Source organism: Octodon degus, unplaced genomic scaffold, assembly GCF_000260255.1.
Source record: "Octodon degus isolate 3935 unplaced genomic scaffold, OctDeg1.0 scaffold00222, whole genome shotgun sequence".
Lineage (NCBI taxonomy): Eukaryota > Metazoa > Chordata > Mammalia > Rodentia > Octodontidae > Octodon > Octodon degus.
The window spans coordinates 2161516-2187774 of NW_004524798.1; the positions used below are offsets into that span (position 1 = coordinate 2161516).

At 38.9% G+C, this 26259-nt stretch overlaps 1 protein-coding gene across 1 annotated transcript in view; it reads right to left on the reverse strand.

The window, feature by feature from the left end:
* Ankfn1 (ankyrin repeat and fibronectin type III domain containing 1) overlaps positions 1–26259 on the reverse strand; it is a 273730-nt gene that overhangs the window by 127763 nt on the left and 119708 nt on the right. The window contains exons 6-7 of the mRNA XM_023705526.1: positions 14878–15072; positions 12773–12886 (exon numbers count right to left, since the gene is read on the reverse strand). Coding sequence (XP_023561294.1) covers positions 12773–12886; positions 14878–15072 — 309 coding nt within the window. The remainder of the gene's footprint in view (positions 1–12772; positions 12887–14877; positions 15073–26259) is intronic.

The window sequence follows — 26259 nt, forward strand, 5'->3', positions numbered from 1 at the left end:
TTTTTTTTTTTTTTTTTTTTTTGCAGAACCGGGGATTGTACTCAGGCCCTTGTGCTTACACAGGCAAGCGCTTATTTTCCTGAGCTATCTCCCTGGTACCCAGTTGTGTGTATAGTTTGTTTCTCTTTATTGGTAAGTTGTGTTCCTTGGTGAGGTATCATTGTTTAAGTGTTCACCAACTGAAAGTCAAGTGGGTTGGTTCCAATTCTTGGCTATTCTACATAAAGCTGTTGTAAACATCAGTGTAGAAGATCATGTAGAAGCATAATCTTTTATTTTTCTTGGATAAATGCTTACTCTTACAATCAGTAGGATGTATGGTAGTTGAAGAACTAGTCTTTTTTTTTTTTTTAAGAAATTGCCAGATTATTTTCCACTTTCCTTGCCCATTTTTATCTTCCCACTAGCAACATACGCGTGATTGATTTCCTCCATATCCTTGTCTGAATTTGGTGTTGTCTTTATTTTTTTAGTCAAGCAATTTAAACATTTTTATTAGTACATATTAATACATATCACATTCACGGGGGATTTGCACATGTACATAACAAATCTTAGGGGTTTTCCCCCCAGTCTGTTTCCTTGAACCTTTCTATTCCTCCAAGTTATAAAAGCTCTATTTCCATTTCTCCTCTTCAATTATTTTTTCTTTAAAACTCTCTTCCTTCTCTCTTCCGTCTTCATCTTTTGTTCCCCTTCCCATTTGAAAATGTTCTCCCTATTTCTTAATACCTACCCCTGTTTTGTTCCCTATTCATATATTGAGATTTTTTTATATTGAGATTTTTGGACAAGAGAAATATTGTGATATTGAAACTTGTGTGTCTGATTTATTTCACTTAAGATTATGGTCTTGAGGTACATCCGTTTGCCTAAAATGTCTCAAGTTTTTCCTTTATGGCAGAGTAGTACTTCCTTGTATATAAGTACTACATTTTCTTTATCCATTTATCTGTTGATGGGCATATGATCTGTTTTCATGATCTAGTTATTACAAATTTTGCTGCTGTAAACATGACTATGCATGCATCACTATGGTATGATGATAACTCTTTGAGTAAGACCCCTAGAAGGGCAATAGCTGGATCAAATGGAACCTCTAGTTTTAGTTTTTTTGAAGAATCTCTATACTCCCTTCCAGAGGGGTTGTAACAGTTTACATTCCTACTGACGATGGAGAAAGGTTTCTTTTCCTTCAAAGCTTCATCAGCATTAGTTTCTTTGACAAATAGTGCTGTTAAGTGGGCTTTCCAAAGTGCTGAAGATTGAATCTAGACCCATATCTTTCACCATGCACTAAACTAAAGTCAAAATGGATCAAAGATCTAAACATTAAAACAGAAAAACTTAATCTTCTGGAAGGCAGAATAGGCAAAATTCTTGAAGACATAGATATAGGCAAAGACTTCATGAGCAAAACCCCAGGTGCACAGGAAACATTAAAAGAACCAGCAAATGGGGAGCACATCAAAGGAAAAAGCTTCTGCACACACAGGAAGCCAGCAGCAGAGTGAACAGCTTGCAGAATGGGAAATACTTCTAGCAGCTGTTCCTCAAAAAGGGACTAATAACTAGAATATATAAAGCCTAAAAAACTTAGACTTCCCCCAAATTTAAATACTCAATTAAAAGTGGGCATCTGCAATGAATAGATACTTTTCAGTTGAAAAAGTACAAACAGCAACCAATAAGTACATGAAAAACTGCTGAACATTTCTGGCTATTCGAGAAATGCAAATTAACACAACATTGAAATTGAGATCCATCTTCTGCCAGAAAGAATGGCTATTATCAGGAAGTCGCCATTTCAAATATCTAACACTGTGATTAGTGCAAGGTACTATTTTATTGTGATTTTAATTTGGCATTACGGAACAGAAGCAGAGAGTATTCTGGGAGAGAAAATATGTGCTACTCTTGAAAGTAGTGACTATGTTGAAAGGATCATCTAGAAAGAATTGAGAATAGAGTAGTATATAGGAAATGATAAATAATGTAACAGTGAAAAATTATAATTAGAGTTTGGAGGAAAATATATAAGAAAAAATATAATATATAGGAAAGGAAAGATAGGAAGGGAATATCAGAGAACATTATTTGTAGCATGAAAATTTCTGCACTCACAATAACACACATGCTGTTCACAATTAAAAATAGAAACGTGGGGCAGGGGAGATAGCTTAGTGCTCTAAATGCCTGCCTGACAAATGCAAGGACCTGGGTTCTATCCCTAGTACCACATGCTGTGCTGGCCCTGCCTTGGGCATGCCATGCCAGCTACCGAAACTGGGTGTGATGGTGCACACCTGTAATTTCAGTGCTGGGCATGCTGAAAATAGGAGGATCACTATGAGTCCAGGCTGCATAGCAAGACCCTATACCAAATAAATAAATAAAAAAGATTAAAAAAATAGAAATATGTTAACATAATAAGAAAATACAGATGAGGATGATATGAGGGGCTAATTCTTTTCTGTTATAGTTATAATTACATAAATATGACAAGCTATTGATAAAGAAATAGCCATAGAATTATATCAATGAAAGTAGTGAGGTAACTATCACAGCTAAGTAAGTTAAAAGTAGCTGGTTCTGAGAAGAAGGTGAGAGAATTAGAGGAAATGGCTATTTTTTGTCATTATAAGCCTGTCAGTACAATTTTTTTCCATAATTTTATTGATAAACAAATAGCAATGAGTCAGTTTCAAATCAAATTGGTAGGACAGTTTCAATAATTTACACATTGCATACCTTCTTCCTAGTGGTTAATTGCTGTACAGGATACGGACATGATATACTAACACCATTAGAACATATCACTCTATTCATTAAGAGAATGTAACTATATATCTATCCTAACCACTTTGAATACATAGATACAAAATGGACATTCATCTGCATCCCCTTTTTTGGTTAAGTTCTATTATTTGAATATTATAGGTGTGTAAACTCAGCAAAATATTCCAGAAGTGTCCAGTAGCCCATAATAGTATTGGGTCTTCCGCTTGACTGGCAATGTCAGAAATTGTTGGCCTGAGTCCCCTACAGCTCAGCATAATAGCATGGCTTTACTTCTTATATTTTGTTTTTATACTTTTCTGCTGGATGGTTAAGACCAAGGTAAAGCAGGACCTATGCAACAAGAGTTGTAGATTTTGGGTCTGATAAGGTCAGTGAAATCCCCTCAGGATTAATCCTGAGATCCTGTACCTCAGATTGTAGAACCTTTGTCAGTGTCAGCCATGTGGATGAGTCACGGCCATTGCTTGGCCAATGTGCTCTCTGTGAAAGCTTGAGAGAATGTTTCTCTCCATGTGACTCTCCTTAGGCACACTCTACATCATCGATCACTTTCCTCTTTGGCCCCATAATCTCCTTGATCAGAAAATTTGAGACACTACTGAGTTACATGACGTTACAGTACAAGTTCTCGTATGTCCTGTGTCTCAATTGACCTTGGAAGGCTAGGGCCAAAATGTTGACTTTCCTTGCAGCCCTCCTTTTTCTCTAATTTTGGTCTGCAAACTTAGGTTGTTAACCATCCAGAAGACAAGCTTATTGTTATTACCATACAACTTAGGCTGTTAAGCTTAACCTCACTATCTGTCTGCATATCAAACATCTTAGGCATAATATGGAACAGGTATTTTTCATCAAGTATTGATATGTTGAACTTTAAGTCCCTACAGAATATAATAAAAAACATTTAAAAATTAGAATATATTTTAAAAATAGGCATAAAGAATTATATACTTCTTATGTTTACACATAAGGCCAAAAATCTCACCATATACAACCTTGAAGCAGGACAGGCCCACAATATTCCTTTTCCTGTCTCTTGCTTTCATTCACCACCCCCTACTTTTTGAACAACCATCTACCCAAGAGACATCATAGCAGCAACTGGCATGTCATGACAAGCACCCCTTATTCAGATGACCAACATGACAGACTCTCAAAGCATGAAACTACTATTACAAATTACCATCTGCAGTGCAGTAGCTTAGTTCACAGGTATCAGTATATATAGTTAGTCAAGATGAGAATTTTTCCAATTAACTGCTGGGTTCAAAAATCTTCTGGAGATTCTCAGGATCATTGCCTTGCCCATCTTCTACATATAACTATATGGCTTGACTTATTCATGTTTCCTAGCTCTTCTCCTTTCCCTCTCTTGATTAGTTAGTCCTTGAGATCCTGCTTTCCTTTTACTTGTATTATGCCTTTCTATTCGTATTTCTTCTTTTGAGTTCTTATACTAGGGAAACTATACAATATTTAACTAAGACATCTTTGCATCATCTTGCTGCTGTTGAATTATTATTTCCTAGATCCTAAATGTGGACCGTTATCTTTTGAGGAGATTTTAAAATTGTTGCTTTAGGCTGACTTCTTAAGCAGTTCTCTATGTGCTATAGAGGATGGTTGAAGAGAAATGTACAACCTCCATTGAACATGAAGTGTGAACCCATGTATGTGTGTTGGAGTACTTTGTACTTTTTCTTTAGAGTATCTTTGCGCTCTGAGAGAAGCTGTTTTGTCTTTCTTCATGCAGTTTGCCTCCACTTCTATTCTGCTTGCAATTCACCCTTTTCTAGCTGTTTTTTTGCCTTTTGTAAGTTTTCAAATTAAGGGAAAAACTTGTAAAGAAACAAAGCAAATGTATAAAAACTGCTAGCAATTGACGCAACATAAAATACAAAAATTACAACTTTTAAGACTAATTTTTTTTTTTTCTTTGTGGTACTGGGGATTGAACTCAGGACCCTGCGCTTGCCAGGCAGGTGCTTATTCTACTGAGCTATATCCCCAGCCCCCAAGACTACGTTATTTTATCTTTAAAAAGATTAAACAGGTTTTAAGTAACGTAAAGCAAATCAAACATCTACAAAGCTGAATTTCAAAATGAGGTGCATCTGATCCTGGGGTTTACTCTTGTACTACTTTGCATTATGTCTCTGTTCCAGAGAGAAAGTACACAGAACTCTGTGAGATGGTGACTCATGACTTATTTGACCATATATATGACAGACTCAATGATATGCCCAGGTCTTTTTATTGCACACACCAAGAAAATTTATACTATCACATTCTGGCCTAAAGGAGATGTTCATATTTATAAAACTGGTTGATTAGTTCCTTAGAGCAGAAACTCTGTATACTCTAACCATACTCAGTAAAAGTTACAATTGTGAAAACCCAAACCAAAAAGTTAATAAAGTAATGAATTTGTCAAATTATTTGACAAAATAGAGAATGTCAATAGAAAAATGTTCATGTCTGAGGAACAGGCACATACAATTTTTGAAATATTAAAAAAGGGGCTATACTTAACAGATTTAAAAATTATGCAGTAATATATTAGCACTTGTCAATAATTATAATTCAGATGAAACATAAATTTTTTAAGGAAACAGAAAAATTGAGATGTAATTTAACATCTTTTTCTTTTTTTAATTTTTAAAAAATCTTTTTATGTATTTATTTATTTGTTCCAGGGTCTCACTATGCAGCTCGGACTCATAGTGATCCTCCTGTCTCCTGAGCACTGGAATTCCAGGTGTGCACTGCCACACCCAGTTTTGGGGCCGGCACACTGCAAGGCTGGCAAGTCATGCAGTACTGGGTATGGAACTAGGGTTCTTCAGCTTGCCAGACAGACGCTAAGACCACTGAACTATCTCCCCAACCCCTAACATCTTTTTCTTATGTAAAATAAGACAAATGGAATTCTTAGCAAGATGCAGAGAATATAAGGTTTTCTTATGTTGGTAATGGATATCCACCAGAAATCTCCAGTGACATTATATTCATGGTAAAATATTAGATCGATTTTGTCAAAAGCAGGTAAATGAGAAAGACATCAGTTCTCACAGATGCGTGTAGTGGAAACTAGAATTCACATTGATTCTTGTCATTGAACTGAGATTAGAAAAGAAATAAAAATGATTACAAAGGAAGAGACACTGCCATTATCCTTGAAAATAACATGCAAAAAAAATATCTCATGAGATGCAAGACCATCTGTACTGCAAAAAATAGTAAAGGTTTTAGGAAACAAGACTATTAATGACTTTAAAATATTTAGCAATATTCTTTTTTCTGACCCATACCAACACAAGACATTTTGAAAAGAGAGTTCCTAATTCTTAGTGGTCACAAAAAGTATAAAATATCTTTTGGATTAAACAAAACAGGACATAAAGGAGAACCATACAAAGAAAATGATTACACTGTTCTAAATACATTAAATTTGGCTTGATTGCAAAAAGATGCTCATGGGTGGAAAATGTCTCTTAATTAATTTAGGAATATGATGCAAGTCCAATAATATTTTAAGTTAAACTTGACAATCCAATTAAGTTTCTCGGAAGAGAAAATGTATGTAAATCATAAAGACATTTTGAAAAAGATTACCTTGGTGAAGGACTTGTCCTACCAGATGTGAAAAATAGTATTAGTTACTGTATAGTATTAGCACAGGTATAAATAGGCCCATGAGACTGAATGTGTAAAAGCATAGACTTCCACTTTTAGTTAACCATCCTAGAAAAAAAAATCCTCACAGATAAAATAGAGGCAAACATGAACACAAGGATTGTAACATTGTATAGTAGGAAAAATTAAAGATAACCTACACCAATAGGAAAATGATTATACATCTCTATGAAATATGAATACCGTACAACTATTACACAGAATAAAGAAGGAATGTATGTTGTATGATGAACTACAAAAATATCGTTGAGTTGAAAAAAATTCTTATTGTAGGTCTAGGTAAATAGTGTGTGTCAGGGTTGGGGTCTTAAATTTCCAGTGAAGGCTTACGCTCGAAAGGCTCAGCCACTTGTCCTTGGTACTGCTGGGAGGTGAAGGAACATTTGAGAGGTAGGGCCTGTGAAAGGAAGTGAGACCACTGGGGTTCAGAAACACAGCCCCCACGTTTTAGATTTTCTTTTGCTTCCTGACTGTTGAGAGGCAAGCTCAGCTCAGTTCTAGCACACTGTCCTCACCATGGTCCTCTTCCTTTATCAGAGACCCAAACACAACGGAGCCAGCAGCTTTTACCAAAACCTCTGGAACCGTGATCCCAAATAAATCTTCTGGTTTTGAATCACTTAAAAGTTGATTTTCTCAGATATTTTGTCAGAGATGGAAAGCTGATTAACACAGGATGACAATATTTATATTAGACCACACAAACTATAATCTTTACATTTACAATCTTTATACTACTTAACTGTGGGGATATGTTCTGAGAAATGCATTTCTGGGCAATTTAGTTACTGTACACAAATCATAGAGTATCCTTACTTAAACAAAGATGGCCGTTTCCTTAGTCTTGGGACCATTGTAGCATATGTGGCCTGTCATTGGCTGCAGTGTTATTCTTTATGTGTTTGTATTATGACAGCATATCTATGACTCCACATCTCTGTATGCATGTGCATTAAGAAAGGTCTGAAGGGCACCATCACACTCAGCACAGCGATGAACTTTGGGACAGGGATGTGAGATGGAGGGGACTTTTTCTCTGATATAACCCCCATCTGATTGTTGGAGGTAGTGCTAAACTCATTTTAAATGATGAAAACAAGTTACTTTTACAGTATACTGAAAAACAGGTCCCAAGGCAGTTCACGATATTGTTGGAGAATAAATTGGCTGGATTCTGACAACTCAGCAGCTTATAGCGGAAATGAGAAGTCTTAGCAGCTGAGATGAAGTGACCCCAGCACAGTGCTGCTCTGTACTTCGCCCTAGCCCTTGCTTTCCCTAGACCTGCTGTTGCCTTTTCTTCATGTGTTGCATTGCTCAACTCACTTTCACATTTTCACCCATGTGCAAAAATGTTAATGCACAGAACTTCAGGTTCTCTGGACATAACATTTTCTGCTTCTCATTGTTGCTGCCATCTGCAGACCTTTGGGTTCAGCATCTCTCCCTCTCCAAACTGAAGCAGGCTAATTAAATCATAAATTGTTTTGTTTCATTAAATGATGTCACTTCCCTGTAGAAAGGTGGGCCCCTTTATATGTAGTATTAGATCAGTTCTTTTTTTTTTTGTATTTTGGGCAAGGGTCTACAGGGTGTTCAGGGTCTCACTACTAGATCGGACTCATAGTGATCCACCTGTTTACAGCCTCCCAAGAGCTGGGATTACAGGGGCACACAACCACACCAGTTTCAATTGCCATCTCACTGAACACCAGGGGAGGGGCTGGCATGGCAGGCCCGGGGATCAAACCCCTGTCCCCTGTGCCTGCTTGAAGGTGCTTTAATCCGCTGAGCTATTTGGCTGGCCCAACATCAGTTCTTCAAATACTTGAACATAGAAAAAAAAATTCTTTATTGCAGTGTATTTTCTTGGCAAACAAATATCTTTGTAAGTACAAAATATGGGAGGGGAAAAATTAGGGACAAAAATAGTATAAACCACTGAGCAATGTAGAACCAGGCTCAGTGAAGACAGGATTTTTTCAAGTCTTGTGGAAAGATAACATTCATGATACATGAATGACAGGATGGTTTTATATATAAATGGTGGGCTTGCCCTCCTAGAAGCCGAGATGCCCCGGGACATCTTGGAATTCTTTGGTCTCCTTTCTTTCTAAGAACCTGGAGGAAGTAGTTAATGGAAGGCACTGGTGGGTGTGCTGTCAGCTCCTGAAGGCAGTAGCAATCTCTGCAAGCAGAAATGCTTTTATATTTTAAAAAGTGAGATCGAATGAAGAGTGGCTAAACAGTGTGCTCTTATGAAGTTTTCATAGCAGAGAACTGGGGTGGTGGTTTTTAATCTGCGAGACAGCAGGGTTGGAAAAGAGGTGAGGAAGGGTATGTCCAGAAACAGGGCACCACTTACAAGCACTGTAGCAACTACTGCAGCCTCTCGTGCTTAATAAATCTTAAAGTTGTTGCAAGTTTAAGGTCCACTGAAATAAAAGTAGAAAATATTTTACCCTTTGAATGAAAGACAGATGCTACTACCTGAAATCTGTAACAAGTTGTGCTTATACCCACTGCCTAGCACTGTAGGAGCAGCAAAAGCATTTTAATAAAAATGTTTTCTGCTTTGGCTCTGCAGAAAAATAACACATAATCTGCAATTGAGAGACTCAGGCAGGTTACCCAGGAGAAAATGTTTAACCAAGTTCTAGAAATGGCCCAAAGTGTTAAAATGTCTGAAATAACTCTAGCTTTTTCTTTTGTAATCCATGGCAATTGGCGAGCTGAACGGAAAGGTGCAAGGGATCTTTGGGTCCAAGGAAGCACACCTAGAAACACCTATTGCCCTTGTATGTAGGGCAAATGCAGACAGCAAAATGTAGTGGATTTCACTGGAAATAGTTTCCTGGGTCTTGTGCTATAACTGAAGCCTTAAGTCTTTTGAGTTGTGAAAATGATTGGTGTGGTATGTGGTGCTAGAGTGTGAAGAAGGTGTATGAAGAGATGCGCTGAAAATTATTTGTGTATGTCAACAGTCTCTTATAAAACATATTAATGAATTGAGTATAAACATATGAAAAGCAGAAAGATTCACATTTGTCTCCAAAAATATATTGGCTTAAGCATGAAGGGAAAAAACTGTGGTCACAATAGTCCTGAGGTTTCACTGAACTGAGAAATTCTGGAGAGAAGGGTGAGACATTTTTGCCAAACCCTAAATGCTATAGGATCTTTTCCTCCAACCATTCATATAGTTGCCATTTCATTCTGTGCATTTCTCAGTTGTTTCTTCTTTCTCTCTTTTTTAATTTTAAATTAAACAATACATTTCACCTTGTCTCAGGGTAATTTTGCTAATATTTCCACAATTAAATAATTACTTCAACCTCTGAGTTAAAAACTGACTTGCTGTCTCTGTGGGTATAATGGGCTGCCAGCTGGTTTAAATAACGCCTGAGAGTGGTCAGGTTAAGGACTGAATTTATGTCCTTATAATTTATCATGAGGAAACTTATTCCATAATGCAACAGACAATTCTATTTAAAATGCTTAATTAATCCTCTCCACTCACTAACCAAACCCATTTGTGACCTTCTGTTTCACCCTTATCCAAATGGAAGTCTCCTGAGATGAGAAATGTTAATATGTGAATGCTGATAGAATTTGCTGGCATTGTGGTCAAGTATTAAATAGCTGGTAGTCTGGGTAAATTAGCTTCTGATAGCTCACTAATCAAATAGAAGAAGGGAATGTCAAGTTGGACAGCACAGATGAACCCTGTTGTCGACACCCTGAGATGTGTCTGCCACTGCTTGCAGCACTTGTTCTGGATGTCAACCTTTGCCAATGAGACAACCAAGAGAAGGCATCAGGACTGTGTAAAGGGTGGCTGAGGGAGGCCACCCACTGGCTTCTTTACTGTGCAGTTAATATGCACTGCTGTCTTCTCTTAGATCGACACAGAAAACCTAGTGATGAACAGTTGAGTCTTGTCTTACCTAAAGTGTTTCAAGCTATAATGCTTAATTTCAAGGGTATGGGTAGAAGAGTATTTTCAGACACATAGAAGGTCCTCTTGGGAAGAGAAAGAAGGACATGCTGCTCCCTCTGTGAACTTGGTTGCAGGCAGAGGGAGCAGTGATTACTGGAATTTCTGTCTGCCTATGATCTGCCACCTTGGAGTAGGATAGAAACTGCCAGGCTTGAGGGTTGTATAGTCACATTCTATTTATCCCGGTGAGGCACATGGATCATATTCCCTTTATCCTTCACATCCAAGAGGCAATAGAATGGAATGGCTCTGGTTCTGCCATGAGCCTATAGGCAAATCTTTCAGTCCTTCATTCCCTTGGGATTTTAATCTAAAAAGTAGGAATCCAGTTGCTACTTCATGAAGTAGCTGTGAAGATTGATTAGAGTTCACATGCGTGGGCTTCGCCCTACATACAAAGTGCTGCGTAAGCATTGGCTATCGATCTCTCCCTTTGGGCTTTTCCTGTCCTTTTCCAGTAAGGCCACTGTAGCCAGCTCAGGCTATCACAATCTATTTCCTGAATAGCTTTCTTTATTCTAAGTCTATATCTCCCCCAATACATCATCTCCAGTATTGACACTTCCAACTTTCAGAACCCTACAAGCCATTTTATACCTCTACTCAAAGGCTGTCCAGAACACATCACATAAGATACAAAGTCCTAGACCTTGAATGCCAGCACCATAGAACCCCACCCACAGATCTGAGGCTTAATTTTCTGTACCTTTCGCTGTACCTTGTGAATCTGTGCTTCCTTGGAGCCAATACTAGTTTCAGTTCCCTTGACATCAGGTACATCCAGCGCACGGGCGTGGCCAGCTAGTAAGTTGGCCCCACAGTCATAAACTTCTTTTTTTAATCATTTATTTATTTAGTATAGGGTCTCACTATGCAACTCAGACTCCTAGTGATGCTCCTGTCTCTGCCTCCCCAGTGCTGGGATTACAAGTGTGTGTCATCACAGCCTGTTTCAGTGGTTGGCATGGTGTGCTCAGGGTTCTGCTCCTTGGCACAGCATGTGGTACTGGGGATGGCACCTGGGTCCTTGCTCTTGCCAGGCAGGTGCTTAGACCACTGAGCTATCTCCTGAGCCCAAGACAACTTTTAGCATTGTTATATGACTTGTGGTGATACTTTTCCTCGCTTGAATGTGTGGTGCTGGATGGTAGACTGTGTACAAGACAGTGGGAGCTATGAAGGGGAAGGCAAGTGCAGTCCTAACTCAATCTCCTGAGCCAACCACACAGTCAGTGGAAGCAAAATCCATGTTGCATGTGTTTGTGTAACTTGGCAATGAAAATGCAGTGATTATCGATGATAGTTATTTTTTTCTTGTATCAGGAATCAAACTCCAGACCTTGTACTTGCCAGGCAAGCTCTGTGCCACTGAGCTGTAGTTCCTGATGATGAGTATTATTTTAACTTACCCATGTATGTAGTATGCTTATTTCCCTCTGATGACAGGTGCTTATTGTTATTAAGCAGATGTGCAAGGTTTCTTTTTAATTTATTAAACTTAAGCTTGTGTTGTTCTTCATGTTATAATAAAATAAAAATATAAAGAGGAAACTTTGCTTTTTATATATATCAAGTGCATTATGTATTTTGTATGTGGCCCAAGACAATCCCTTTTCTTTCAGTGCAGCTCAGGGAAGCCCAAATGTTACATGCCCATGCTCTCCTTCTGTCACCTTATTTTCCTCTCTGGTCTTTGTGTTGTCATATTTACCAATGTTCATTGTTCTTTCCACTTGGAATTTCTCTCCACCAGTATCTTCCACTCCAAATTCTGACCATCCTTCAAAGTCAGGCCTAAGTGCCACCTCTAACCTGGGGCCTCTGCTGATCCCACTGCCTTTTTGCCATGCCCTTGGTCTTTTCTGACCCCAGTGCGCTTCACCTGGTATTACAGTCATCGATTTATATGCCCCCTATTTACGTTCCACATTCCAGCCTTTCAGCTCCTTGGATCGGGTCTGATTTTTCAGTATGTTCCATATCCCAGCCCTATGCTCTGCACAAAGCAGACACTCTGCAAACATGAATGGCACATTCATTGAGAAGTTTGGACGGACAGCCTGGTCTTGTGGTTCATCCTTTCCGTGACTTATTCTCAGTCACCTTATTGCTCCTTCCCATGTGTGCTTACTTTAGTATTTCAACTGTGAAAGTAAATGGGATGAAAATGATCTGATCAGCAGGAATCCGAAACACACAAAATGCATAATCAGTCTTGAAGCCACAGCTCTGCATCTATGCAGGAGTGGGGAGAAGATAACAGGAGTGCAGTACCTTTATACCTGGTCACGACAGCTGCATTGGCGCTGAGAGGCTCTTGGAAGCTGACAGTGAGAGACACGCTGCTGGTTACTAGGAGACAGGCATTGGTTGGCACCTCGGGGGCTCCTGGGACAGAAGGAAAACACAAGGATCTTTGCTTAGCAAATCCTTTCAAACAATGTTCCTGACTCTTCACAGGATATCTGGAAATACACACTGTGGAAGCATTGTAGAGCCTGATAGCTTTTGCTTTTGCACATTTTTATTAGAAGTCTCAGTGGCTTTCGTTTGTTGCCACTGTGGTCTTTTTTTCTTAAATTCTTTTTTGTTAGTGCACGCATGTGGTGCATTATGTGTGCACTCCTTATGGGAGTTGGTACATGTACAGAACACATCTTCTTTTTTTCATCCCTTCTCCCCCATCTCTGGATTCCCTTCCTTTCTGAGAAACATCTATCACTTTACTTCCTATTATCTATCTTTTATTTTGCATTTTATTGATATTTTAGATATCCCATAGAAACCATGCGATATTTAAGCCTGTGTGCCTGATTTATTAGAACATCTTCTGAAGGGGTAAAGACTACCAGCGAGGCCTTCCCAGATTATTCTGGGAACACAGTAAGAGATTTGGCTGAACCAGTAAGAATGGGGCAGAAAGTGACAGCAGCTTCCTATGTAGATACAGTTCACAAGACAATTTCACACAGATCATATCATGGAGACATGTTGTAGCCCTGCTGGGAAAAAGGGCAAGGAATAGTGTTGTTACTCTTGGGATATGGCAATTGAGGGCCCAAGAGGCCAAGTTCCTTGTTCAGAACATGGTGAAGACCCAGAGCGGGAGGAAAGCCTAGGGCTTGGAATGCCAGATCCCGGGTCCTGTCCAAGACAGAACTCTAACTCATTTTGTCTTGGTCTGCTTCCTCTTACTTCAGCAAGCATTTCTAAGAAAAATTGTGGACACATGTCATGCCTACCAACTTCAGGCTTCAATGAACTGATGACAGTTTCGAGTATTCCTTAGCACTCAGGAGATGTTTTGTAACTTAGAAAATGATGAAATCTGGTATCAAGTCTAAAAGCATGTCTCTTTCTAGTATTAATCTGTCTTAAGTATGCAGGTAGCAGTTGCACTTCTTCATGCACTTGCTGAGTCTTTGCCAGAATCCACATACCAGCATTGTGGCATTATTAATGTTGAAAATAACCTTTCATAAATAATGTTTGAGTTACTTATTTCAAAGAAAAGGTTAGGCCTACATTTGGTATCAGTGTATAGTGCCTCCCAAGAAAACATTTTCATTGCCTTTGGTCTTTTTCAATATGAGATTTAGTTTGTGCACTTGAATATTCTGTAAGCAAAAACACTGAACTCCAGTCCAATGAACTGTTTAAATTTCAAGGTTTTTTTTTTGTTATTTAAATAGAATCTCCTAGAATGAGAGTTTAATATATCACATGAAAACAGGCTTCGAACAGTGCCTGGGCTGTATATTTCGCTTTTCTGTTAGGGGCTGCACTAAACAGTACTTTTCACTTCTGATGAGCATTATCCAAAAAGGTTTTCCTTAAATTAACCAGAAGAATTGGTAAAGAGAGAGGGACTGCAGACAAAAGCATAATTCATGGGCAGATTTGATCAACCATCCAGTATTGCTCATATTAATTGAAGTTCAGTTTTTAGCTCTATATAAAAAGTGCAGTAGAGAATTGAAAACAGCTTAAACTGAAGCTTGAAGTTCAAACTAGACAAATAGGCAAACAAATATTTTTCTACCTCCACATAGCAAAATACAGTCACTTAGTGCATTGGACCATTCATGCCATTCAACATTAGGGCATATCAGATAGAAAGTGCTAGAAAAGTGTGACACAGTGGAGGGAGGCCAGGAGAGCTGAGGTCTCAGCTATGGGTAGGAAACTATCAAGAGCCAGAAAATCAAGCAAGACAAAAGACCCTTTTATGGCTTCTCAGAGCCCTTGCTCTAAATACTCTGACAACGGCCATCCATGACCCTGGAGAGTGAAAAAAAAAAAGTCTGTAAAAGAAGGTCTGCCTGTCTCAAACCAAAGCTCAGTCTAGTTAAATGCATAAGCCTTCTGAGTATACTCACTGGCATGTTCGAAGCCTGTTTTCATGCGTCTGTAGAGCCGATACCTCCACTCCCAAGCTTTCAGCTGTTTCTCTTTCTCTGTGTTGTCCAGAGTGAATCCTTCATTCTCCACCTGGGCAGACAGTTCACTCACTCTGTCCTGGGCCTCCTGGACCAGTGTGCTAAGGTGTGTTGCACGGCTTTCCAGGCTGACAACTAAGAGGGAAGAAACAGGATGACTCCTCTTTCTGGGGAGATGCTGTTGCCTTGGCAGGCTATTCCTGAGAGGACACAGTCTGTGTGAATTTAAACAAAGCCAGCTCAGAGTGGGGTCAGTATTCAACATGAACTGTCTTATTATGGAAAAGTATAATGAGTGACATTTGCAATCAGACTGAGTGATAAATTCATCAAATTAAGATTCTTTAATTGCTCTCCGGCCCTCCTGCTGCACACATTCCAGTTAGATGCTTGGCACAGGTAATTATAATTGCACAGATTTGTTTCCAGTACATTTTGAGGCACAAACACATAGGGTCAAAAGCTCTATAGGGTTGGAAAAGTCCCAGGAAAGGTAATCCCTGAGGCAAGTTGTACTTTGCCAGAGTTGTTTGTTTCTGTTTTGGTTTCAGGTAGACACTGCTACAGATTTTGTGCTCTTATCACATTCTTCCAGGGATACAGAAAATTCTGTGTGTGTGTTTAAGACGTACAGTTCTCTTATTACTGATTGATTTATTGCTAATAGAATATTGTGCAGTGGGTGCTACAGTTTGAGTTAGTGAGTGCTGATGGCTGAGAGACTTCAGTGTGATCACCTGCAATCATAGGATGAGCTTTCCAGAGGTACTTATGCACAAGGGGGCCGTTTGACCTGCAGTTCCTGCCAAAAGAGGCTGTAGAAGTTGGCATTTCTATTTTACTTAATGCACAATAATTTTCCTTTGATTTATGTCACCTCATTTATCTAATCTGCCCTTGCATGTGTGAATGTTTCACTGGCAGAATTTTCCCAGCATTGTGCTTCTTTAGTGTGCTAATGGCTTTTAAGCATGCAAGGGCCTATGGGATCCCCTGGTCACTTCAGGAGGAGTCCCTCCTGGTCAGTGATAAGGAAGAAATCAGCCTTCTGAGGGAAATGTGGTGGGGGAATCACACAAACAGAGAAATCAATCAGAATTAGGTCTGTAAATTTGTTGTTGAAATGTTTCACAGTCCCTATGACCTAACAATATTTCCCCCTGAGGGTGGGAAAGAAATTCATCCATTTCATCCTGCTAATTAAAGGGCAATATATTATGAAGATAACTGCGGTGAAAATTTTTTAGGTGTATTTTGAAATGGAAATTAGGTGGTTACATATTCATATTCTCTGTGTTCATAGGCATGTTTGCATTAATTACAGGAAATGAATACTAATTTATGATTGCCCCTGCGCACCATCAGCCTCAATTTATTTACAGATGAGGTCAATGAAAAATTAGTGGACCCTTTTTTCTTTCTTCTTTCTTCTTTCTTTTTAAAGTTTCTGTTTAGAACACTCAGGACTGTGTTTTGCTACAGATTTGTCATGGTTAATGAATGTTGCCATAGCAGTCAATCATGTACTCTAAATACTGTCACACTTTTTTTTTTTAAAGCCTCAGTCATGAGCCATGACAGAAAAATAAACAAATAAATATAAAGCTAAAAATCTCTTTCACTGAGCAGCTACACTACGCAGAATCCCCTGGGAAGGCTAAAGGAGGCCAGAATAAATGATAATATAAGTGCTGTGGATGTAGGGAAGCAATGATGGTGCATGAGCGTGGAGGTTTTGGAGAAAAAGTACACACACACACACACACTCACACACACCTACACACACACACACACACACACACACACACACTCACACACTCAGGCGCACACTCCAGTGGAAAAATTGGCAATATTAGTAGCCTCAAGGTGCAATTTCCTGGAGTAGTAAGATTGACAAGTCAGTACTAAATGCTGTTAATTTAACTAACTTCAGATTAATGGTAGAGTCTGCTGTGACTGAAGCCCTCAAACACAGTCTCATTATAGCCTTGCTGGGAAGGTCCTAAATATAGGCATTGACAGTTTAAAACAAATTCGTATACATTTGTGTATTTTTAGACATAGGTTAGGCGTCAGAGTTTGTGTCACAGTTTTCAGGTTGATTAATTGACCCAGTAACTGCACCCTCTACCCAGCGCCCCCCTGCTCCTTCCTCTCCAAATTATAGAGAAAATGGGGGAATTGTCCTTGTGAAGTTATTCAGTGAGCCTTTTATTGTAAGCCTGATGTTTGAATTGCATGCATGTGTCAACACTTGGGTGATAGACACATGATTTATAAAAATAAATTTTTCTAATACTATGAAATCCCCCCTATTAATTTTTATATCCACAACAGTTATTACTGGTATGAATTCCAGGTGGCATTTCAGATGGACAGCTTCTCTTGAGCTGTGCTGGGCTCTTCTGATATTTTTCCTGCTTTCCCTAGCACAACCGCTTGCACCTTTCCTGCCCTCCTAGGTTTTAGACAGGAGGCAATTTGAGTTTTGGTAAAAGATAAAGCACAGTGGAGCATTTTGCCTCTTCCAAGAGCAACAAGGAAGCTCCACAGACTCATAGCCAGATGGACTTTTCAAGATTATTTGTATCCCTTGGGTTCCTCAAAATGGGATACATGAACTCCAACACGACACCATAGTGATGACAGCTGCGTGGGGATATAGTGGCATCTCTGAAGCCAAGATATGAATATCTGGGTCTTCCATGGACTTTCTAATTTTACATGTAAGTTGCGATGAAAGCATGTTATTAGGATTAGAGATTCACACACATTTACTCTGCAGAAGAATGGAAATTTTTCCAGACTTTGGGAAGTTTTTAAGAACACAAATGCTAGAGCGATCTCTCTCTTTTTCCACATCCAGGACCCAGCTGCCCCAGAGGAGACCCTTGCTCTTTTACTTTTGTTGTCAGGGGTGAGTCCTTGGGTGAGCGAGAGAAGTAGTAATTGAGCTAGTAGTTTCCAACAATTTCACCAAGCAAATCTTTATGTATTTTTCCAATGGATTTTTTATAGCTGAATAAAACACTCTTTTGCATGATTTTTTTTTTGCTACCAAAGCAGCTGACTTATAAAGTAATCATGCTTTTCCTTATTATTAATGACCTATTTGAGTGCCAATAGAAGCAACTGTTCAGATGAGATAATTAACCTGAGCTAATACACTTTAAGCAGAAGCAAGGAAATATAACTATATTATACTAAATAATTTTTTTCATGAATAATACAGTGATAGAGAAGGCTTTGACTCTTTAGAAAATGTCTAGGAACCCCATCCTTGTTTTTTCAACCCAGTATTGGGAAGAATTTCCATCCCCTTATTTTAAAGATGAAGAAATTAAAACCAGGAGGATAGGATGACTTAGATATGATATCCTTGAAAACCTTAAAAGGCTCATTGAACTTCTCTATAAACCACATGTTGCATGATTCAACCTATTATTTAAATATTGCAATTTTCTAATCACTATTAAATGTGAGATTGGTGAACTCATTTTGTCTGGCTGGTTGGGCTCAGAAAATAGGGTTATATTTATTTTATGATTGATTTTCCTGCCCATCTCTCTTTTTTCTAGTGTCCAATCCTTTCTTTTTCACTTCCACCCACTGGATATTTCCCCCATGAATCCTGCATTGCTGCTTTTTTTGAAAGTTTAGCCTTTTCTCTCATTGCAGTTGGTTCCTTCTCCAGCCAAGCAACTGTCCCTGGGAGCAGTCAGAGCCAGCACAATAGAGGGTCTGTGGGTGTGTGGCAAGCAGTCCAGCTGGGGTAAGACCACTCTGCGCTTCTGAAACAGGCTCCATGCTATTGTGGTGTTAATTATCAACAGCATTTCTACCACCCAGTGCTTCTGAGTGGGTATTTGTTATAAGACCTGCCCAGCTAATTAACTATGGAATAGGGTGGGGGTGGGGTGGCAACTTGGTGTTCAAAGAATACAATTACAGTTACTGTTTAAGCACTGAGATAAATAATGATCATGAACTGAATGGATTTGCTTCACTCCTGGAATCTAACCTATGCCTACCAACTACTTCCTATTTCTTCATTTTATCCTTATCCCTCTAGTTGATGAATTAGGGCTTGGTTGATAATTGCTTAATGCTTGAAAATATAATGTGGGTAAAATGTAAACTAATTTTAATTTCTTCATTGAGGATTTGATGGAGCAATTCATTTTGATGGCTTGAAAGGAATGGAAGCAATGACTCCATTGCAAATTACTGATAATATGCCATTCCACAGTTCAGTAATAGGTTTCTTATTAATAACGTTTTCCTCCTTTTTATTGATGAGAAAAAATGAGGCACTTAGACAATCATTTCATCTCAGTGGTAGAAGTATCCTTATAACTAACGTTTGATACCTCTTCCCAAGGCCTCTTTGGCCACTGGTAATCTTAGGGAGTTCCCTCATAGCTTACTGAGGTAGCCTAAACCATTATGATTCTGGACAGTTTCCTTATCTTGAGCTGAAGCTTACTTTTCTACTATGTTCAAAAGTGGAGAAAATTCATAAAGGGCTTTGGAATCTTATAAATGAGTGCTACTCCTAACAGAAAATGACCCTAGCCAGTTACACTGCTGTATCAGGCCCAAGTAGCTCCTCTGTAAAACTAGCACAATAATGATGTCCATCTCAACAATTATAATAATGATAATATTTGCAAAGAAGGCTTAATTAATAGAGGCTCACATTATTATTGGGACACCCAATTGGGACACCCTGATTTCAGGCCCTCAAACATAAAATATTTGTTTTAGTGAAATAGCTCAATGTTCTTCTGTCAAAAGGTCTTGACTTAGATAAAAATTTTTCATTCCAGTTGCTGTTTAGAAATATAATATGCATTCAAAAGGGTGTCACATTCAACCCTATCTGTTATTTCAAAGGAGAAAACAAAGTCATTTAGGTATATTGCACTGAAAGCCAATATCTTCTGGGAAACTAAGAAGGACAGTTAATAAAATTTATCTTTACTGGTCATAAGTGGAAGCCGTCTATCAATTCACAACTGACTTGTTTTAAAGTAGGAATATCAACAGAAGTAATATAGAAGTATTCTAATGATTAAATGTGTTAAAATTGTTAATAATAAAGAAACTCAAAACCTAAATTCCAACTTACTGTCTTGTTCAGGTTTGGAACTTAAAACTCACTGTGGCTTCAGTTGAGTCTCAGCCTGACGTCTTATTTTAAAGTTTGCCCAACGATTTTCAGAATATTGTCCCCCAAAGATTTTAGAGACCTAGAGATCAAATATTTCATGCTGATTATTAGGAAAATTTCTTTTTCCAGAATTCATCATATCTGGGCATAAGCATGTTCTCTGCTATTTTCTAGCTGAATTTGCTACTTTCTAGCGGAATCCTTAATATACAATAGGAATTTACCACATCCTTATCAAATAAGGTAGGTTGAAACCAAGATTCCTTGTGAAGCCAGCATTAGGGCAGGGATATAGCTCAGCAGCACAGTGCCTGCCTCGCAAGTGGGAGATTAGGAAGTTGTGAGTTCAGTTCTTGGTAACACACAGAAATGCGCGCGCGTGCGCGCACACACACACACACACACACACACACACACACGGAAAAATACTCAAGAAAACAACATCAGAGACACGGGGGAGCTTTCTAGGTAGGTCTTACCACATTCAAAAGAGCAGATGCAGATCTTCCTTGAGACAAACAAAAATACTTGAATAAATAATTTGGGAAATCCAAAGCAGATTATTAGTGCTATCTTAGGGGGTTTTCATATTAAACAAGATAACTGTTTTCTGCCAGACATGCAGTGGTAGCTATATCATTTAAATTTCTTAGTAGTGACATTTAAAAAAGGGAAATGAATTTTAGTAACGAATGTTAGTTAATTCAGTATAGCCAACTGTTATCATTCCATAATTAATAAATGTAAAATTAATTAGGCATGATTTTTGATACTAATCCTTTGTAATTCAGTATAAATGTTACATTTAGAACACATTACAATCTATTACATTACTAAGCCCATGTCTTTTTCAAATTTTTATTATAAATCGGTATTTATGACTATATCCTAATGGGGTACAAAGTGATTTAAGGATTCATGAATAAAATGTAGAATAGTTAAGTCAAGCTAACATATCTATCACCTAAAATTCTTTTAGAAAAATGTGTTTGTTTGTTTATTTGATACAGAGTCACACTACACAGCTCAGACTCTCAGCGATCCTCTTGCCTTAGCCTCCCCAGTGCTGGGATTACAGGTGTGCGCCACCACGTGTGGTTTTAGTGGCTGGCTTGGCGTGCCTGGGGTTCCAGAGCCGGCATGGCTTGTGGTACTGAGGATCAAACTCGGGTTCTTGCACATGCCAGGTAGGCACTTAGACCACTGAGCTATCTTCCCAGCCCAATCTGTCCTTTTATAAAATCAGCACTGGAGATTGGACCCAGGGCCCTTATTTTGAACTCCATCCTTGGCCCTTTTTCCTTTTTATTTTGAGCCAAGATATTGCTAAGTTTCCCAGCTGGAGTTGATTTTGCAATACCCCTGCTTCTGCCTCTCATGTATGCATCACCAGGCCTGGCTGGAGGCTTTATCTTTTGTAACAAAATATGTAAAATGTATTCTCTTAGAAATTTTAAAGTGCACATTATATTATTAATGGCATTTGCTACACTGTGTAGTGGATGAAAAAGTCACACATCTTTCTGTCTGAGATTTTGCATCCTTTGACTATCATTTCTCCATACTCTCTACCTCTAGCTGCTGTGATCATTCTGCTTTCTGCACTGAGTCTGTTTCAGATTCCGCATGTAAGTGAGAACATACAATGCTTTGTTATTTTACTTTGTAATAGCTCTCTCCAATTCTGCCTATGTTGTCACAATTAAAAGAATTTCCTTCTTAAAGACTGAATAATATTCCATAGTACATAGATACTGATTTTTCTCCATCTGTTCATTTATTGACACACTTAGATTGGTTGTATAACCTGGCTACTGTTGGCTTGATAAATAGGAAGAAGCCACACAATGTTTAAATAATGGTTTACAGGGCTGGAGAGATAGCTCAGTGATCTAAGCGCTTGCCTGGCAAGCACGAGGACCTGGCTTGTTTCCTTGGCAGCACATGCTGCATCAGCCTTGCCCTCCTGGGTATGCAGAACTGGCCACTGAGACCGGGTGTGGTTGTGCACGCCTGTAATCCCAGCGCTGGGGAGGCTGAGAAAGGAGGATCATCACAAGTCTGACCTGCTGAGTAGTGAGACCCTGTACCAAGAAATACACACACACACATACACACACACACACACACACACACACACACACACACACATTTGGAAGAAAAATTAGGTGTGGCCATATATACAAACATAAAAACTGCTTAATCCATTCAATATTTTTAAAAAAATCATTCCTTTCCTAAGAAATAATATATTCACATCCCTCAGCCTTAGGATTAATTTAGTTCAATTAAATAAATAATTACTGAGTGTCTAGTGTCAGCTGGGGATACAGAGATGAATGAGACAGATCCTGTTGTTGATAAAGTTTACTTTGCAATGCAGAAGTGACAGAAAGCAAACAAACATAGTGCGAAAAATAATGCTAAGTGTTATGCAGAAAATTGTAATGGAGTACCGTGATGGTAGAGTAATTGTTTAAACTTTGGACGTGGTGGCCAGTGGAAGCCACCCTCAAGCATTTGAAATAGAAGGAACAGCTAGTGCAAAGGCCCTGTGGCAGGAGAATGCAGACTGGTATATTCAGGGATTGAAACGCTCGTTGGTGTAGGTGAATGGCACACAGAAGGAGATGAGTTTTGAGTAATAGATTTGTAAATTGGGGTTATGAAAATATTTGGGCCTAAGTTTAGGGACCTACCTATTGTTCCTCCTTTACATGTTCTTAATGGTGGGAAATTTTGTCTTTTGAGAGTGGATTTGATTTCAGGGAACCTCTCTAAATCATTGGAGGCCTGGGCTTGTGAACATAGAGAATGATGATGGATGACAGTGCTGCTTTGGAAGAAAAACTAGGTGTGACCATGCAGTGAGTTTAATTTTCTCATGAATGGACTCTGCGGACAATTCCAAAGTGCTCTGTGCAGTGGCAGCGCTGTTGCAGTGAGTGTGGCGTCTCCCAGGAGGACCGTGTTAGAGGATAGCATTTGCTTGGATTGCTGACCTTCTTGACTGTGTTTGTTGACATAAAGCTAGCCTTATTAGTTTATAGTCACAACTCTTAGACATGGCCTGAACCAGTCCCAGCACTAACAGGAATCCCCAACAACAGGAGAAACTAGGGGTGCAGCCTGACCCATGAGCCAAGAGTGAAACACTGGTATCTGTGTCATGTGTCCTCCAGTCCCGGCAGCTCTGCAGTCACATTTTATGAATTCTTGGTGGCACTTTTCTAGTTCTACAGGCAACATCTGAGAAATAGTGAGAGACACAGAGGGGAGAGAAAGGGTCTGGAGAGACAGACAATATAACTAAGTCAAAAAGCACTCAGAGTTAAGCTGAGAAAGATCGCATGATTCTTTCTGGTTCGTGTGGCCCTTTTATTTAAATGTATTTGGTTGTTGCAGGGTCTCACTACACAGTTCAGACTCAGAGTGATCCTCCTGCTTTCAGCTCCCCCAGTGCTGGGATTACTGCGTGTGTACCATGCCTGGAGTCTGGCGGGCTCAGTCTGCCCTGGACGTGGGGCTGGCAGGGCATGTGGTGCTAGGCCTCGTGGTCCCTGAGCTTGCCTAAACAGGTACATTAGTCTGTGGTGCTATCTCTCCAGTCCCTGGTTAAGGTTTTTGATAAGTGTAAAAATGGAACCATCCAGATTACACTGAAAATTGTTCTGTGATGGTGCCTGGGAAACAGCACCAGCATCAGCAGCCGCAGCCAAGGGGTGTGTGTAAGCTACTGGGTAGCTTTTAGGCTTTAGCCATGTCTCTACACTGGTCTGACTGATGATTTTGGAAGTGAATTCCCAAATGGTTGAATTCCCAACCTGGTTGTTGTGATTCCTGGTAAGAAATGGCGAGGATTAGAGAGGAGTTCTTCCTCAATTGTGATGGACTACTTAGTTGGCATAGTGAGGACAGAATAGGGTTGCTTTTAAGAAGGAAATATACAGGGGAAAGGAAGAAAGAAAATGACCTATGTTAGAAACCTCATGCTCTGCTTTGAAATATGTGACTGTCATTAAAAGAGGAACAGATGGAGAGCCAGGAAAGCAAAGAAGTGAGCATCCACTGTGTAGTAGTGATTTTGCCAAAACTTTTCTACAAATGCCAAAGCACTAAACAGACACCTGGATTCAGATTATGGCTCCAGAACTTGCTGGCTTTGTAGAGTTAGGTGAGCTATATAATTTTTCTTATTTTAGTTTCTTCCCTGATTAAAGAAGAAAAATAGCATTCATCTTTCAAGCCAGTTTTCAGAATCCAATAAGATGATGTAGTCAAATGCATTTTTGTGTATGTAAGACATACTAAGTCCTTTTGTTGTTTTCCTTCTATTAGATCCAGCTCCTTTAGCTCCTTGGGAGCAGTTTATAGCAGGTGTTTGCTTATCTGGTTCTCGCTGAAAGGATGGTTTTTCTCATGGGTAGGCTCAAACTCATGAACAAAAGCAATTTCCTCCCTTTTGTTCTTGATATAGAAAGTGAATTAAAAATTCCTGAAAATATTCTCTTTTTGATCTGCCTTTCTCCAACACAAATGGCACCTTAGTGCACAGAATAGAATAAAGAAATATGCCATAGGATTTTAGCAAATAGGAAAAAGAGAAAGATGCAGGGAACCGGTGGTCATAGTTTTTCATAGTGTTTATTTGGAAAAGGACTGAGTTAGTGTTGCAGGACACCAGGTGTTGGTATCCTATTAATTTTGCTAGATATAGCTTCGAGTTAGTCATGAATCCCTTATAATGACAAATTTTTCATCTTCAAAATCAATTTAATAACATTATATTGCAGAGTTATTATAAAATCCGAATATAATGTATGTGGAGACTCAGCTCACTGGTCAGGCTGCACTCCCTAGGTTCTCCTGTGTGGGTCTGTACACACTACAATCCAAGTCTTCCAGTGGCTCATTTCTATAGAATCATCTATTACCTAACTGAACTATCACCACATCAGAGAGGCTTCCCTTACATAACCATATTGAAACTAGTATCTTCCCCGTCAATCTCAAGCTGCTTCCTTATTTCATTTTCTATGTACAATTTATTATTTGAGTTTCTGTTTTAACTCTTCTACTTAATTGCTTATTGGAAGTCTTCTACTTGCTTATTGGAATTTAGGACTTCTTGGGTCAACTAGGTGATATAGGTGTCATATTTCATGGAGGCTGCAACTTGGGCTTATCTCTTAATTTTCATCCTGTACAACTTTGTGATGGTATCATGGTTATTATCCCAGAAGGAACAAGTTAACCAAGGCATCTCTTGAACAAGTGTGCTTTTGGCTTAACCAGATAGTACTTGAGGTCTTTTCTGGAGATTTAAATTTGCACAAGAGGGCTTTGGGAAGTTGGGAGTCTTTCTGTCTTCAGGAAAAGTGTAGAATTTTTGGTAACTTATCTGGTAAATAGGACTAATGTTTCCTGTAGCCCAGTGTAAGATGGAGGCGCAACATCTGGGTCAGTGCTCTCCTTGCCTCTATAGTATGGGGCCCAGTCTTTATTTTCTCTGTCTAGACTCTCAATTCTCTTTCTACTCTTTCCCTAAAGGTATGGGGTAGATCTTATTGCTGGATGAATTAGGAGGCAGCAAAAGTGTCTTTTGGTCTGCAAACTTAGGTTGTTAGCCATCCAGAAGACAAGCTTATTGTTATTACCATACAACTTAGCCTGTTAAGCTTAACCTCACTATCTGTCTGCATATCAAACATCTTAGGCATAATATGGAACAGGTATTTTTCATCAAGTATTGATATGTTGAACTTTAAGTCCCTACAGAATACGATAAAAAACATTTAAAAATTAGAATATATTTTAAAAATGGGCATAAAGAATTATATATTTCTTATGTTTACACATAAGTCCAAAAATCTCACCATATGCAAACTTGAAGCAGGTCAGTCCCACAGTATTCCTTTTCCTGTCTCTTGCTTTCATTCACCACCCCCTTATTCTTGAACAACCACCTACCCGAGAGACATCATAGCAGCAACTGGCATGTCATGACAAGCAGCCCATATTCAGAAGACCAGAATGACAGGCACTCCAAGCATGAAACTACTATTAGAGATTACCATCTGCAGTGCAGTAGCTTAGTTCACAGGTATCAGTATATATAGTTAGTCAGGGTGAAAATCTTTCCAATTAAC